Below are 16,524 nucleotides of genomic sequence, written 5' to 3' on the forward strand. Positions count from 1 at the left end.
TGAGAGAGCACAGAGGAGTGCTATCAGACAAGAGAGAGCACAGAGGAGTGCTATCAGACAGGAGAGAGCACAGAGGAGTCCTATCAGACAAGAGAGCACAGAGGAGTCCTATCAGACAGGAGAGAGCACAGAGGAGAGCTATCAGACAGGAGAGAGCACAGTGGAGTCCTATCAGACAGGAGAGAGCACAGAGGAGTGCTATCAGACAGGAGAGAGCACAGAGGAGTCCTATCAGACAGGAGAGAGCACAGAGGAGTGCTATCAGACAGGAGAGAGCACAAAGGAGTGCTATCAGACAGGAGAGGAAAATGGATGAAAAAGTGTTCCTCAATAAAGGTGCTGGTCCATGGATGCATATAGTTTTATTTTCATATGTAAAGCAACGCGTTTCAACCCCGGACAGGGGTCTTCATCAGGCTTTCAGACAGGAGAGAGCACAGAGGAGTCCTATCAGACAAGAGAGAGCACAGAGGAGTGCTATCAGTCAGGAGAGAGCACAGAGGAGTGCTCGCCCACCCTCACTTACTAAACTTTGTCCAAGCTGAAGCACAGGCATAGACAAAGCCATGATTTTATCAGCCATGATTTCTATCAAAAGGAAATAAAAAATTCTTATGAAGTATATTATAAAGGTTAATGTTCTGCCAAAATGTACAACATATAAAAAGTTTTTGAATCTGACAGTGCCAATGTAAATATCTTCCATAGAACTCAACGAGGAAAGAAGCTACAGGGCCTTCCAATGTGACAAAGAAGCAATGTGTGCAGAAGGGGCCCCAGACCCCAGAGGTTCCCAGGGCCTGTTTTCTATATGTAATTGTCCTATAAAATGGAGCCATATAGATAATTACTCAAAAAGTAGAATTCTCATAATAGACAATGCTGTCTCTGTAACTCTCAGCTGATAAATTATAAAGACAAAACACTGTGACTCTTTCTCATAATACTGTATAACAATTAAAATTGCTGGAATATTCTAAATATAATAAAAATGTCACCACATAACTCCAGCACAATCGCTTTATGATAGACGTGGTTTATGATTAAAACTCTGTTGCTATGGTTTCTTTTGTTTGTTTGCACATGTATCATTGACAGACCGCGTATTTGAGTAACACGGGGATCTGATCTTACTTTACATAGAGGCAGCTCAGCAGCAGAATCCGCCTTAAAGTCATAAAGGGCAATTCCTGAGAGTTGGGGTGCGTCCAATGGTTCTTGCTGACCGGGGGATAGCACCTGTAGGGGCAAGAAAACAAGGACTGATATATAAGGATGATCACATTAAGCCTTATCGTGTCTAGACGTAAGCAACATTCAACAGGGATACCTACAACCAGCAGTGAGCACTCAAGACAAGACTAAAAAGGGGCCTCCCGTATGGTATTGGGTTATGCCATACTGGATAGATGTTCCCAGTGTTTGCTTCCCCTTTCACCCCCTTTCAGTAAATATTGGATGAGTTTCTCTCCAGCATGTTTGTTTACACTGCTGTTCCTCTCTATAGGAGTCCCACATAGGTACTTACCACCCAATTATTATGATTATTATTATTAATTTATAAAATGCCCTTGGTTCCAGGGCACTGTTAGGATTCGGCAGGCTGGATGTGGATCCACTGTGTCAGCGAGGGATTGGCGTGGACCGGTTCTAAGCTGCTACTGGTATTCACCAGAGCCCGCCGCAAAGCGGGATGGTCTTGCAGCGGCGGTAGCAACCAGGTCGTATCCACCGGTAATGGCTCAACCTCGCTGACTGCTGAGAAGGCGTGGGACAGAAGGACTAGACAGAGGCGAGGTCAGGCGTAGCAGAAGGTCAGGGCAGGCGGCAAGGTTCGTAGTCAATGGAGATGGCAGAAGGTCTGGAAACACTGGTATGGCAAACAAGAAACGCTTTCACTAGGCACAAGGGCAACAAGATCCGGCAATGCTGGGAAGGGGAAGTGAGGTTATATAGAGCAAGGAGCAGGTGGAAGCTAATTACAGTGATTGGGCCAGGCACCAATCAGTGGTGCACTGGCCCTTTAAATCTTAGAGAGCTGGCGCGCACACACGCCCTAGAGAGCGGAGCCACGCACGCCAGGACGTGACAGCCGGGGACCGGGACAGGTGAGTAGCTTGGGATGCGATTCGCGAGCGGGCGCGTCCCGCTATGCGAATCGCATTCCCGCCGGCAGTGTCAGTGCAGCGCTCCCGGTCAGCGGGTCCGACCGGGGCGCTGCCGAGAGGAAAACGCCGCGAGCTCTCCGGGGAGGAGCAGGGACCCGGAGCGCTCGGCGTAACAGGCATTTTACATTTGATAAGGGTTAAAACACATAATACAAACACAGGAACAATGAACATGACACAGATTAGATTGCAGACTGATATAGAGGGGGAGAAGACCCTACCTGCGAGGGCTTACAGTCTACAAGGGGAGGAAAACAGTGAGGAGGACAGCAGGTCGGCTGTGAGCAGGTAGGGAAGTAGCAGTTCATAGGGCAGTGGCAGCAAGATTATTGAAGGTCATATCTTTGTTTGAAGAGATGGGTCTTCAGGTTGCTCTTGAAGGTCTTGATGGTGGGAGAGCTGGATGTGTCACGCTGGTGAGTTCCAATGTAAGGGGTAGAGTGTAAAGCTCAGGAGATGTCTTGGAGATAGATGTGTGAGGTGCGGATTAGAGGAGAGCACTAGTGGAGGTCTTGAAATGATCGGAGATTATGAGGGGAGGTATTGGGGAATCCTGTCAGAGATGTATAGAGGGGACAGGTTGTATGTCATGGGGACCATTTTCTACTGAACTCATTGAGTGACAGGTAGCTAGTGTAGGGGCTGGCAGAGTAAAGAGGCAGAGGAGGAGCGAGGCGAGAAGTGAATTAGTCAGGCAGCAGATTTGAGGGAAGAAAAAGTGTTTAACAGAAGGCCACAAGTGGGATGTTGCAGTTGTCCAAGCAAGAGATGATGGGGGCATGAGATGAGACCAATAGAAAAGGATGAAAGTGGATGAAAACAAATGAGGCTGGGCACTTCTCTGTAAGCCCCATAGCAAGTGCATGGTCTTTTTCTATATACTAGGTGTAAAGTAGGGACTGGTCCACCAAAAAAAAGGGATTCTTGAGAAGCATGTGGCGAGTTGATGAGTCCTTACAAGTTGATCAAAACACATGATCATAACAAGTTGATCAGACATCACGAGTAGATGATGAAACACGATCATAATGAGTTGTCACAGTACATGATGACTACATTATATCATGATGATCAGTTGACCAGAGGACATGATGAGTAGATGTGTCAATCTAAGGCTACGTTCACACTGCCGGCTGTCTCCGGCAGTGTGAAGTCCGTTATTTTAGGATCGAGAAAGTCGGAGAAAAAATAGTGCTTGCGCGGAATTTTTATCCTGCTTTTCTCTCCAAAAATAACGGCTGCTATTGAATACAATGGGGTCCATCCGGACCCGTTATTGGCCAGCAAAATGCAAAAATAAATAAAAATAGGGAGCTTGACGGCCCAATTTGCCGGAGCATACCGGCAGTGTGAAAGGGGCCTTATTTGAGAATGGATAATGGACATTGTAAGACGATCAATGAATACGTTGAGATTAGTTTTTAGCAGTTGATAAATTGTTTTGGTTATCAGTTACTATCAGTCGATCATGGGGAATGATCATCAAAAGTTCTTCAGTCAAGATCAGGTGATCATTGGTAATATTAGTTTACTGCATTGAAAAAGAAAAACAGTCTGGCACCGCTAATGCAATATAATGCAATATAATTGAGATCATAATAATGAACAAAAATGGTAACCAACAACGTGTATCAGTCCTGATATAAAGTGCATTGAAAAACGAAGGTGCTATTATCAAGAATGTCCACAGGTAAGAATTCACAACAATGTATAAGGAAAGAAGATAATGCACTCACCGCTGGTTACGATGCAAAAATTTAAACTTTATTTCCAAGGGAATACAGAAGCTTCAATAGACAGAACAGGTATACAGGGAGATTGGGTGTTACAGGTGAGGCGGGGGCGTTACGCCCCCGCCTCACCTGTAACACCCGAGCTCCCTGTGTACCTGTACTGTCTATTGAAGCTTCTGTATTACCTTGTAAATAAAGCTTAAAGGGGTTCTCCACCATAAGGTGATTTTAGTACGTACCTGGCAGACAGTAATGGACATGCTTAGGAAGGATCTGCACTTGTCTTGGGGCTAAATGGCTGTGTCATGAGATTACCATAACACTGTGGCTAGCTTTTTGTGAACTTGTATTTCATGTTTGCCTTATGTTTTTTTGACTACAAATCCCACAATGCCATTTTCCTCCCTCCCACACATCAGCCACCCAACCCATTGAAACAAAAGACCTGTGGTTTTCAATCAGGGTGCCTCCAGCTGTTGCATTAGTTGCAGATTGATCCCTCCACCCACTGAAGCAGACAGGCTCCCTGTCATCAGCTGACTAGTGATGTCAGGTCTCGGCCGCATTGCAAGCTGGGAAAAATCCGAGACAACAGTCATTTTGTATGCTGGTAAAAATAAATATTGGGGTGAAAATCACAGAAGAATTGTGAGAAAACCGTCACACACAGATACAGACACTATATTATGAACTACACTAACTTTACAGCCCCTGTCAAATAAAAAAAATTCCTGGAATACCCCTTAAAATTTCTGCATTGTAACCAGCGGTTAGTGCATTATCTTCTTTCCTTATACATTGTTGTGAATATTAGTTTACTAGTTACTAAGCATCGATGTCAGGACATGATCATTATGAATTGGTATGTCATTGTCACTTGATCATAGGACATCTGTACATCTATTGAGTAGGGTGTATGAGGGCCCAAAACATACAGTTATCTGCTCCTCAAACCACTTTAGCCTTCCATTCATGCTCGAAGGAATTCTACTTTTCTACCACCTATCGGCAAGGTTTTCAAATGACTGGACTTGGTTTTTAGCATCAACAGTAACAATTTGCATAGCCATGTACATAACTACTGACCCTGACATAGCTCTCCGGGAAAAGGCCTTTCCTTCCATCTTGTTCTCCCAGCAGCCAGTGTTCATCTACTTCCTTTAGGATGTTGACCGTGGTCCCTCGCTGCAAGGAAATCTCTCTACAACGTAAATAAATATTATAATCAGTCTTTGCTGTCCATGTTGTTAGATGGAATATCTTACAGTTCATAAGCTTGGTGCTAGATTAAAGGAATTCCACCATCACCTTATTGTAACTAATTATTTATAGAAGTGTACATCAAATTACTCTCAATACCAGGAGTTAAAGGGGTACTACCGTGCTGACAACTTATGCCCTATCTAAAGGATAGGGGATAAGTTGCCTGATCGCGCGGGGACCCCCGCGATCTCGCACGCAGCACCCCGCTCTCATCCGCTCCGGGTCTGATGACGGGGCCGGTGATCGTGACGTCATAGCTCCGCCCCCTCAATGCAAGTCTATGGCAGGGGCGAGACAGCTGTCATAGACTTACAATGAGGGGGGCGGAGCGTGATGTCACCTGGGGGCGGAGCCGTGACGTCACGATACTCCGGCCCCGTGATCGGCAGTCATCAGATTCGGAGCGATGTTCGCTCCGGGGCCTGATGAGAGCGGGGTGCTGCGTGCGAGATCGCGGGGGTCCCCAGCAACGGGTCCCCGCGCGATCAGGCAACTTATCCCCTATCCTTTAGATAGGGGATAAGTTGTCAGCACGGTAGTACCTCTTTAAAGGAGTTATCCACCATAAGGTGATTTTAGTAGAACATACCTGCATTTCCTGTTGAAATTCGTTCTCTAAACTACCCATCCCACTCCATTCCATAGTTTGTAAGTATGAGGTCACTTTCCTCCCTCCCACACATCAGCCACACCACCCATTGAAACACACCTGTGATCTCTTCAATGCAATGCACCAGTGTTTCCTAACCAGGGTGCCTACAGCTGTTGCAAAATGAACTCTCTCCCACCCAGCGGTCGCTCTACCCATTCAAGCAGGACAGACTCCCTCTGATCACCTGACTAGTGATGTCAGGTCTCAACGCACTGGAACCTGGGAAATCCTGAGACCTGAGTAATTTTGTATGCTGTTAAAAATAAATATTGGGGCGATAATCACAGAAGAATTGTGAAACCACCGTGACACACAGGTACAGACACTATATCATGACCTACACTAACTTTACAGCCCCTGTAGCATAGTCAAATAAAAAAAGATCCTGGAATACCCCTTTAAGTAGATTATTAAACACAGTAGACCTTCAATCAAGCTTCTCAAAGGGATTTCCACTTTTTATTAAAGGGGCACCCCACTGCTCAGCCCACGAGCTCCCAACACTGGCTCCTGTGTTCGGAACAGTTTGTTCCAAATGCTGAGTTGCAAAGTACCCCTTTAAAGCTCTTTCATATGAGGTGGTCTTCTCCGAAAAGCTTATTTTGACCCCATAGATCCAAAACTTGGAGCTCAACTAGTTACATGAAGAAGAGTTCTGGCAGTTTCAGTTAATCAGCTATAGAGCTTGTCTGTAGGAAATTCTTGGCTTTGACTATAGGAAAATATCTCCAGCTTCGTTCTGTGAAAATACGCTGATCCCAGGTTCAACAATACTGGTTCCCCAAAAGTGGACTACACAGTGGCCCTCATTTACTATTCTAAACCCGACTTGTTTTGTCGGGTTTTTTTGGCGCATCTTTGTCTGAGACACGATGCGACATTTTTTCCCGACGGACGCGATGTGGATTCTCCCAAACCCGAAAAAGGGGCGTAACCCAACATTTCTGAGCTTTCCCACGTATTTATAAAGGTTTCCAACCCGAATTTGTTGAATTGTTGTGGATTTTTTCCCGACAACTCAGAGGAGTTGGAAACCAAAACCAACAAAACCCACGTGCGACAAACAGGATGCAACATAATAATAAATACCCGGGGAAAAAAGCAATCGGGTAAGAAAGCAAGATAGACTTACAACCCGATTTTCTAAGTAAAGGAGGGCCAATGTTTTACACAGTACCATCAACTACTAGGTACTAGCTTATCAAATATTTAGACATTCATTGATGAGTATGTAAAAAAGATCAGCAAAGATATACAGTACAGCCTTCCAGAAGAAAGCCTAACGGTACACAATAGATAAAAGTCAATGAAAATGGACGATGTCAGCAAAAACAATTTGTCTTTCGATGAAGTGATGGTGGAAGATTACCGTCTGAGAGGAAGTCAGCTGTGTTTGAAATTTTTGCCCATAGTCTGAGAAGAGAGCTTTAAATTTTAGAAAGAATATTCTTAGAATGTTCCCAGAATATTCCTCAAAATCATTTTAATTTCACTCTGTGTTATGGACTAAAATGTGTATGGCTGTTTCTGTGGAACAACGGCAATCAATTGTTCAACAGCTATTCAACCATTGACCTAATTCTGTCTTATGTGTATGACCACCTTAAAGGGGTACTCCGGTGCTCCAGTGTTCCAAACACTCTGAGTCAGAGGCCGTGATCGTGACATAACTGCCACGCCCCCTTGAGACATCACACCACGCTCCCTCCATTCATGTCTATGGAAGGGGGCATGTCGGCAGACATGCCCCCTCCCATAGACATGAATGGAGGGGGCGTGGTGTGATGTCATGAGGGGGCGTGGCCGCAGGAACCCAGCCTTTGTTTAGAACGGCGAGTACTGTGGGAGATCGCGGGGGGGGCCTAGCAGCGGGACCCCTGCAATCAGACATCTTATCCCCTATCCCTTGGATAGGGAATAAGATGTCTGGCAGTGGAGTACCCCTTTAAAGTAAAACGGTCATCCTGTTCACCCACACTAAACCCATTACACTGGGTTCTATCTCCGTTTCTATATTCTCTGAATTGCGGGCCCAGTCGGCTCAATCATTACAATAATTGTCTGTTACTCCACATCCTAGTGACATGGCGTCGCAGGTAACATGAACACATGTGCTGACTGAGTGCTCACATGACCAGCGACAATGAATGTGCAAATTGAGCCACCGGGGCCCGCCTCCAGCGCGCAATTCAGAGAATATAGAAGTGGATCTTCGGTGGGATATATCTCCGGACGGAAGGTAAGTATTTCAGTCAGTGACCTCTCATCAGTCTCTGGTTCACCCACATTATAACCCAGTGTATTTGGTTTAGTGTGGGTGAACAGGATGGCCATTTTCCTTTAATTTAAATATGTATTCACTGTGTCAATTTTTATTTTAATATTTTTAATATTTTAAAGAAAAAAAAAGGAACGATAAGGAATGAAGTCATACTCACTCACTTTTCTGACTCTGCCACAAAGTCAAACTTTACCACAGCTTTTGAAATCGGTGAGAGATTCTGAAAAACAAAGTATACGAGAGCGATATAGAGGATAGATGGATAGAATATAGATGAATATAGTTAGGGCTGGGACAAGGTATTTGATTGGCATTATCTAAGCACATAAACAGCATCACCTTCTCCCATAGACCATCAGCATCCAGGTCTCTATAGATAAATGTTTTGTGGACCAACCAAAAAACATTAACACATACATACAGCACATACATGCAGCACATACATGCAGCACATACATACAGCACATACATACAGCACATACATACAGCACATACATACAGCACATACATACAGCACATACATATACATACAGCACATACATATACATACAGCACATGCACATACATACAGCACATACATGCAGCACATACATGCAGCACATACATACAGCACATGCATATACATACAGCACATGCATACAGCACATACATATACATACAGCACATACATACAGCACATACATATACATACAGCACATACATACAGCACATACATATACATACAGCACATACATACAGCACATACATATACATACAGCACATACATACATCACATACATATACATACAGCACATACATATACATACAGCACATACATATACATACAGCACATACATACATATACATACAGCACATACATACATATACATGCAGCACATACATACAGCACATGCATATACATACAGCACATGCATACAGCACATACATATACATACAGCACATGCATACAGCACATACATATACATACAGCACATACATACAGCACATACATACAGCACATACATACACATACAGCACATACATACAGCACATACATATACATACAGCACATACATACAGCACATACATATACATACAGCACATACATATACATACATATACATACAGCACATACATATACATAAATATACATACAGCACATACATATACATACAGCACATACATACATATACATACAGCACATACATACATATACATGCAGCACATACATGCAGCACATACATGCAGCACATACATGCAGCACATACATGCAGCACATACATATACACACAGCACATACACACAGCACATACACATACATACAGCACATACATATACATACAGCACATACATACAGCACATACATATACATACAGCACATACATATACATACAGCACATACATACAGCACATACATACAGCACATACATACAGCACATACACATACATATACATACAGCACATACATACGGACCGTGGTAAGGTCTGGAGTGCTGGCACCGTGCACTGGAGTTGAGATAGTGCTGCAAGATTTTTTGTTGTTGTGTATGTATATATATATATATATATATATATATATATATATATATATATACACACACACACACACACATATATACATACAGGGGTGAAGTCCTGGGAAAAAAAGTGTGGGAACTCACCCAAGGGGATAAGATGTCTGATTCCGGGGGTCCCGCTGCTGGGGACCCCTGTGTTCTCCCTGCTGCACCCGGCGTTCGTTTAGAGCATTGGGTGCAGCGCCGGAGGCTCGTGGCATCACGACCCCTCAATGCAAGTCACGCCCCCTCCCATAGACTTGTATTGAGGGGGCATTACTGTGACATCACGTGCCTCTGCCCCGCATCACCAGCTCACTCCGTGCACCAGAAGTCTGGGGTGCCGCAGCCGAGATTGCGGGGGTCACCAGCAGCAGGACCCCCGGGATAAGACATCTTATTCCCTATACTTTGGATAGGGGATAAGATGTCTAGGGGCGGAGTAACCCTTTAAAGGCTGGTCTTGCAGGATTCTTGCTAATGCATTCCTGATGTGGGGAAAAAAAGTGCAGGAACTCCATTCTCATGAGTTCCTGCAGGACTTGAGCCCTGTATGTATATATACATATATATATATATATATATATATATATATATATATATACATGTGTGAAGGAGTGCCTCAGCTCACCTCCAGAGCCAGAGCTCTGTGCACGGATCGGTAAATCCAACACATAACAACGAAGGTCCAGCGCAGAAACTTGTGCAAATAAAAGCTGATTCTTTATTTCCACCGCAACATAACAGGATAAAAGTATGGATCCGAGTGCATACGGTTTTCAATTGTTTGTCTATGTATACGGTTTTCAATAGGGTTCCATACATTTTTCTATAATGAAAACGTATACGGTAACCGTACTTGAAAAACGTGGTGTGAACCCGCCCTAACACAGTGTCAGACACCAACAGCAGAGGGTGCAGTGCAAGAACAGGTACACAGAAGTAAAGTGGTCTCCAAACTGTGGACCTCCAGATGTTGCAAAACTACAACTCCCAGCATGCCCAGACAGCCGTTGGCTGTCTGGGCATGCTGGGAGTTGTAGTTTTGCAACATCTGGAGGTCCACAGTTTGGAGACCACCGCAGTATTATTTCCAGTATGTCCATCCCTAATGTGGTGTCCGAGCAGCTTATCTAATCGAAACACACTTGTGATGTCACAGCAGATGACCTGACAAAAGCACAACTATGAGGTCACAGCGCTTTCCCTGACTTAAAGCCACCTATAGCAGCTAAATGTCTGGAACCCACTTGTGATCTCACAATGATTTGCTTTAATACACATGATGTCGCAACGTCGATAGCAGCACACCTGACTGAAACCAACTTGTGATATCGCAGCAGAAACCCAGTAGTGATGTCACAGCGGTGTACTTAACTAAAGCAAACTTATGATGTCACAGTAGCATACACGACTAAAACCTGATGGAAACAAACTTGTGATGTCACAGCAGCTTTTCTGTCAGGAAGCATGATAGCTATGATGTCACAGCAGTCACCTGACTAAAACCCACTTGTTGTGTTACAGCAGCTTTACGAGATAAAAGCTCACCTGTGAGGTCACACCCACTCGCCATGTTCACACAGCAGAATTTCCAAACAGAATCCGGCGGAAACATTTTGCTTGTAACTTTTGTTGCAGCAGAGTCCCATTGTTTTCAATGGGATTCTGCTGCATCGTGCACACAGTGGAATTTCCGCTGCGGAAATGCCAATTTCATTTTTTTTCCCTAAAGAATTAACATTGTCAGTTCTCTCGTGGAATCCGCTCGGAAATGCATTGCCGTCTATGGACATGTGCGTTTCCAAGCGGTCCTAGTGCCAGCAAACTTTGCCAACGCTCGCTATTTGTGCAGTGTCCATTTCCACTGTGTGAATGTAGTCTAAGACATTTGTGATGTCATAAGAGTTGTGATGTCGCAGGGCTTTTGTCAAGCTTTTGTTCAAAATTGGGCCCTACCATGAACCCTTAAAAGGGGTACTCCGGCGCTAAGACATCTTATCCCCTATCCAAAGGATAGGGGATAAGATGCCTGATGGCGGGGGTCCCGCCGCTGGGGACCCCCGTGATCTTCCAAGCCGCACCCCGTTAAAATCAGTCCCCGGAGTCTGATTACTGGCGATCACGAGGACGGAGCATAGTAACGTCACGGCTCTGCCCCCCGTGTGACGGCATGCTTCCCCCCTCAATGCAAGCCTATGGGAGGGGGCGTGGCAGCTGTCACGCCCCTCCAATAGACTTACATTGAGGGGGTGGAGCGTGATGTCACACGGGGGCGGAGCCGTGACATCACTATGCTCCGTCCTCGTGGTCGAGATGGACTCCAGCAGTTCCGGAAGCCGCTAAAGGTGGGTGCTGCATGGTAGATACTGGGGGTCCCCAGCAGCAGGACCCCGGCGATCTGACATCTTATCCCCTATCCTTTGGATAGAGGATAAGATGTCTTAGCGCCGGAGTACCCCTTTAACCCAGTGGTTCTCAACCTTTTTCGAGACTGTACCCCTATAGGGTGAAAGTATGTCCGCGGGTACCGTACAAGTGGACAAAGTAAGTAATAAAAGTGCTTAATTTAATAATGGCACGTGCTTATCTTGGTAATGCGATCCTTAATCCCCTTGTGCCATTATTCGCCCCTCCCTCTGATCCCCTTTTGCCATAATCGGATAATGGAAAAGGGAATCAGAGGGTGGGGAGAATAATGGCACAAGGGGATTAAGATGGAGGGGAATGGGGTGAATAATGACTACACACACACACACAATTTAATCCCCTTGTGCCATTATTCCCCTTCCCTCCGATCCCCTTTTGCCATTATCCCCCTCCATCTTAAAGGGGTACTCCGATGGAAAAAAAAAAATTTAATCAACCGGTGCCATAAAGTTAAACAGATTTGTAAATTACTTCTATAAAAAAATCTTAATCCTTCCAGTACTTATTACTGGCCGCATGTTCGCTCCGCGTCTGATTACCGGCGACCACAGGGCCGGCGGGGTGTGACGTCAAGCTCCACCCCTCAATGCAAGCCTATGGGAGGGGGCGTGACCACTGTCACGCCCCCTCCCATAGGCTTGCATTGAGGGGCAGAGCGTGACGTCACACGCCACCGGCCCTGTGGTCGCCGGTAATCAGACCCGGAGCGAACATGCTCCGGGGACTGATTATAAACAGGGTACGGCATGCAAAATCACGGGGGTCCCCAGTGGCGGGACCCCCACGATCAGGCATCTTATCCCCTATCCTTTGGATAGGGGATAAGATGTCTAAGCGCCGGAGTACCCCTCTAAAGGGGCACTCCGATGGAAAACTTTTTTTTATTTTAATCAACTGGTGCCAGAAAGTTAAACAGATTTGTAAATTACTTCAATTACATAATCTTAATCCTTCCAGTACTTATTAGCTGCTGAATACTACAGAAGAAATTATTTTCTTTTTGGAACACAGAGCTCTCTGCTGACATCACGAGCACAGTGCTCTCTGCTGACATCTCTGTCCATTTTAAGAACTGTCCAGAGTAGGAGAAAATCCCCATAGAAAACATACGCTGCTCTGGACAGTTCTTAAAATGCACAGAGATGTCAGCAGAGAGCACTGTGCTCGTGATGTCAGCAGAGAAGTGCTCTCTGCTGACATCATGACCACAGTGCGTGTTCCAAAAAGAAAAGAATTTCCTCTGTAGTGTTCAACAGCTAATAAGTACTGGAAGGATTAAGATTTTTTAATAGAAGTAATTTACAAATCTGTTTAACTTTCTGGCACCAGTTAATAAAAAAAAAAAAAAAGTTTTCCAGGGGAGTACCCCTTTAACTGAAACGTGCTCAATGTTACGCGTGATGTGTTAAATGTCAAGTTACAGCCTGCTTCATCATGATTAGACGTCAGGTTAAAGCTTGCTACATCTGTATTACTGTTATCTAAGACAATCCATTTTTAGGGTGATTTAGCAATAATGACGGCGGGGGGGGGGGGGGGGGGGGAAGCTACAATATCCTAAATCTGTGAATCATCATTGTTACCAACTAACACATGTCTGGGTCGCTCACCTGCTCCTCTGGATTGTGCCTTCTGGATCTGTTCACTTTCGGCTCAGGGCTGCCACCTGCAGGATAGAATGTGAGAAAACTGTAATATATATTCCTGGACACATAGTAAAGGGGTATTTCAAAGGCATATTAGAGGTGGGATTCCACAGCGATCACTAAGCACAACCCTTTGGCCTCTCTTTGACCTAACACCGTTCATTCCTGCCCTTCGGCTGTCCGGGCATGCTGGGAGTTGCAGTTTTAGGCCCCGTTCACTCGGAGTAATTCAAGAGGACTTTACTCGAGTAATTCTTCTTGAATTCTCTGCTCCAAACTAATGCACATTTCCTCTTTTTTCCGCTGTCCTGTTCACACTGCGGAAATTCTGCTAGTGGAATTTCGACGCTGAATTCCGTTCCGCTTGAAGAAAGAGCATGTTCATTCTTCAAGCGGAATCCGCAAGCAGAAATCAATAGAAGTCAATGGTAAAAAAAAATTTCACCCGACATCGTTTTCGCATGGAATTCGCGCGCAATTTGCGCGGAATTCGTGCGAAATTCACGCGGAAATGGCTGAAAAACCCTTCACTTTCTCCCCCATTTCCGCACACAATTTTGCATGAATTTTGCACGAAAAAAAAAATTCCGCCCGTAAATGTTGTGGCGAGAATTACTCTTCATTTACTCAGTGTGAACATAGCCTTACAACATTTTTCAAGCGTTGCGCTGCAGATCCCATATAAGGCTGGGTTCACACTACGTTTTTGCCATACTGTTTTCAATCCGTTTTTCTAAAGAAAACCGTATGGCAAAAAAAAAAAAAACGGATGGAACAGTATGGAAAAAAGTAAACCGTATGCGTTTTTAAACAGTATACTGTTTTTAAAAGTGCATACAGTTCTGTCAGTTTTTATAGAAAAAAAAAACATACGTTTTTGAAAATTTTGTCCATTTGAAAACCGTAGTTGACCACAATTTTGTCTCCGGTTTAAAAACCGTACTGCAACCGCATACGTTTTTTTTAAACATGGACGTCAATGGGAAACGCACATGTATACGGTTCCATACGGGAAAAACGTATACGTTTTTACTTTGCACATGCGCATTTGAATCCTAAAGTCCCCACCCAAGACCCCTCCCATTAAAAATGGACAAAATTTTCAAAAACGTATGGGTTTTTTTCTATAAAAACTGGCGGAACTGTATACTGTTTAAAAACGCATACAGTTTACTTTTTTCCCATACTGTTCCATCCGTTTTTTTTGCCATACGGTTTTCTTTAGAAAAATGGATTGAAAACAGTATGGCAAAAACGTAGTGTGAACCCAGCCTAACAGCGGTTTCCAAACTGTTGCCCTCCAGATGTTGCAAAACTACAACTCCCAGCATGGCCGGACAGCCATTGTAGTGTTGCTACATTTTGTGCAAGGCTTCCACTGCATATGCCATATAGCAGTGGTCTCCAAACTGTACCCCTCCAGATGTTGCAAAACTACAACTACCAGCATGCCCAGACAGCCGTTGGCTGTCTGGGCATGCTGGAAGTTGTAGTTTTGCAACATCTGGAGGGCTACAGTTTGGAGACCACTGCCATATAGCACTGAAGAGGCTCCTGTACCTTATCTAGTGCTGAAGCTTACACTGGTGGTCCCAGTAGTCCAACCATTTATCAAGCACTGAATACATATCCTAGATATTTTTTTTGAGTTTCATCTAGTTCCCGTTTCGCCGGGGTGAACATGCAGTGTTTTGACTGTGGCTTCTATATTCATAGTGTGAACTGACAGCATCACATGTTGTAGGGATCAGTAATGACAGCTGATTAAATCCCATCAATCTTCTGTGTCATCGGTTAATCCGAGAGCAGCGTATCCAAGGGAAATCTTGCTCCTAGTTCTTATTATAGGAGATGATTTACCTTGTGTACAGAATTGTATTTTCCTAGGCAGCTGCTTTTAGAAACATAATGTTTTAACAAACCATTTTAGGCTAAGGCTATATGGCAACATTGGCCCTGCTACTTTGCTGACATCTAGTGTCAGATTTGTGTAGGTGCATGTGAGAAGGGCCCTATACAAAACACTGCTACTTATATGTGGAGGCGGCCATCCTAGCCCAGCCTCCCTATTAGCAAGAGAGGACCAGTTATTTCAGTTCAGGACGGCCTCCAAGCTAAACACAAGTCCCTGCCAGCACCACAGGCTTAGCAAATGTAGTTAAAGGGGTATTCCAGGAAAAAACTTTTTTTTATATATATATATCAACTGGCTCCAGAAAGTTAAACAGATTTGTAAATTACTTCTATTAAAAAATCTTAAAGGAGTACTCCAGGATAAAAAAAACATATCCCCTATCCTAAGGAAAGGGGATAAGTTTCAGATCGCAGGGGGTCCGACCGCTGGGGTCCCCCGCGATCTCCCATACAGCAGCCAGGGGGTGTGTCTGACCACCGCATGACGTGGCGGCCGACACGCCCCCTCAATACATCTCTATGGGAGAGCCGGAGCGCTGCAATCAATGCGCTATTTCGGCAATGCGCTATTTCAGCAAATAGCCGAGGGCACCATACAAAAGATCACGGGGGGGGGGGGGTGGGCAGCGGTCGGACCCCCCGCGATCTGAAACTCATCCCCTATCCTTAGGATAGGGGATAACTTTTCTTATCCTGGAGTACTCCTTTAATCCTTCCAATAATTATCAGCTGCTGAAGTTGAGTTGTTCTTTTCTGTCTGGCAACAGTGCTCTCTGCTGACATCTCTGCTTGTCTCGGGAACTGCACAGAGTAGAATAGGTTTGCTATGGAGATTTGCTACTACTCTGGACAGTTCCCGAGACAGGTGTCATCAGAGAGCACTTAGACAGAAAAGAACAACT

At 44.7% G+C, this 16,524-nt stretch overlaps 1 protein-coding gene across 14 annotated transcripts in view; it reads right to left on the reverse strand.

The window, feature by feature from the left end:
- SORBS3 (sorbin and SH3 domain containing 3) overlaps positions 1-16,524 on the reverse strand; it is an 87,434-nt gene that overhangs the window by 20,545 nt on the left and 50,365 nt on the right. For all 14 annotated transcript variants that reach the window (XM_056571049.1, XM_056571050.1, XM_056571053.1 and 11 more), the window contains exons 9-12: positions 13,673-13,728; positions 8,259-8,317; positions 4,988-5,102; positions 1,135-1,239 (exon numbers count right to left, since the gene is read on the reverse strand). In XM_056571049.1, coding sequence (XP_056427024.1) covers positions 1,135-1,239; positions 4,988-5,102; positions 8,259-8,317; positions 13,673-13,728 — 335 coding nt within the window. The remainder of the gene's footprint in view (positions 1-1,134; positions 1,240-4,987; positions 5,103-8,258; positions 8,318-13,672; positions 13,729-16,524) is intronic.

The sequence above is a fragment of the Hyla sarda genome, chromosome 4 (genome assembly GCF_029499605.1).
Source record: "Hyla sarda isolate aHylSar1 chromosome 4, aHylSar1.hap1, whole genome shotgun sequence".
NCBI classification, from domain to species: domain Eukaryota; kingdom Metazoa; phylum Chordata; class Amphibia; order Anura; family Hylidae; genus Hyla; species Hyla sarda.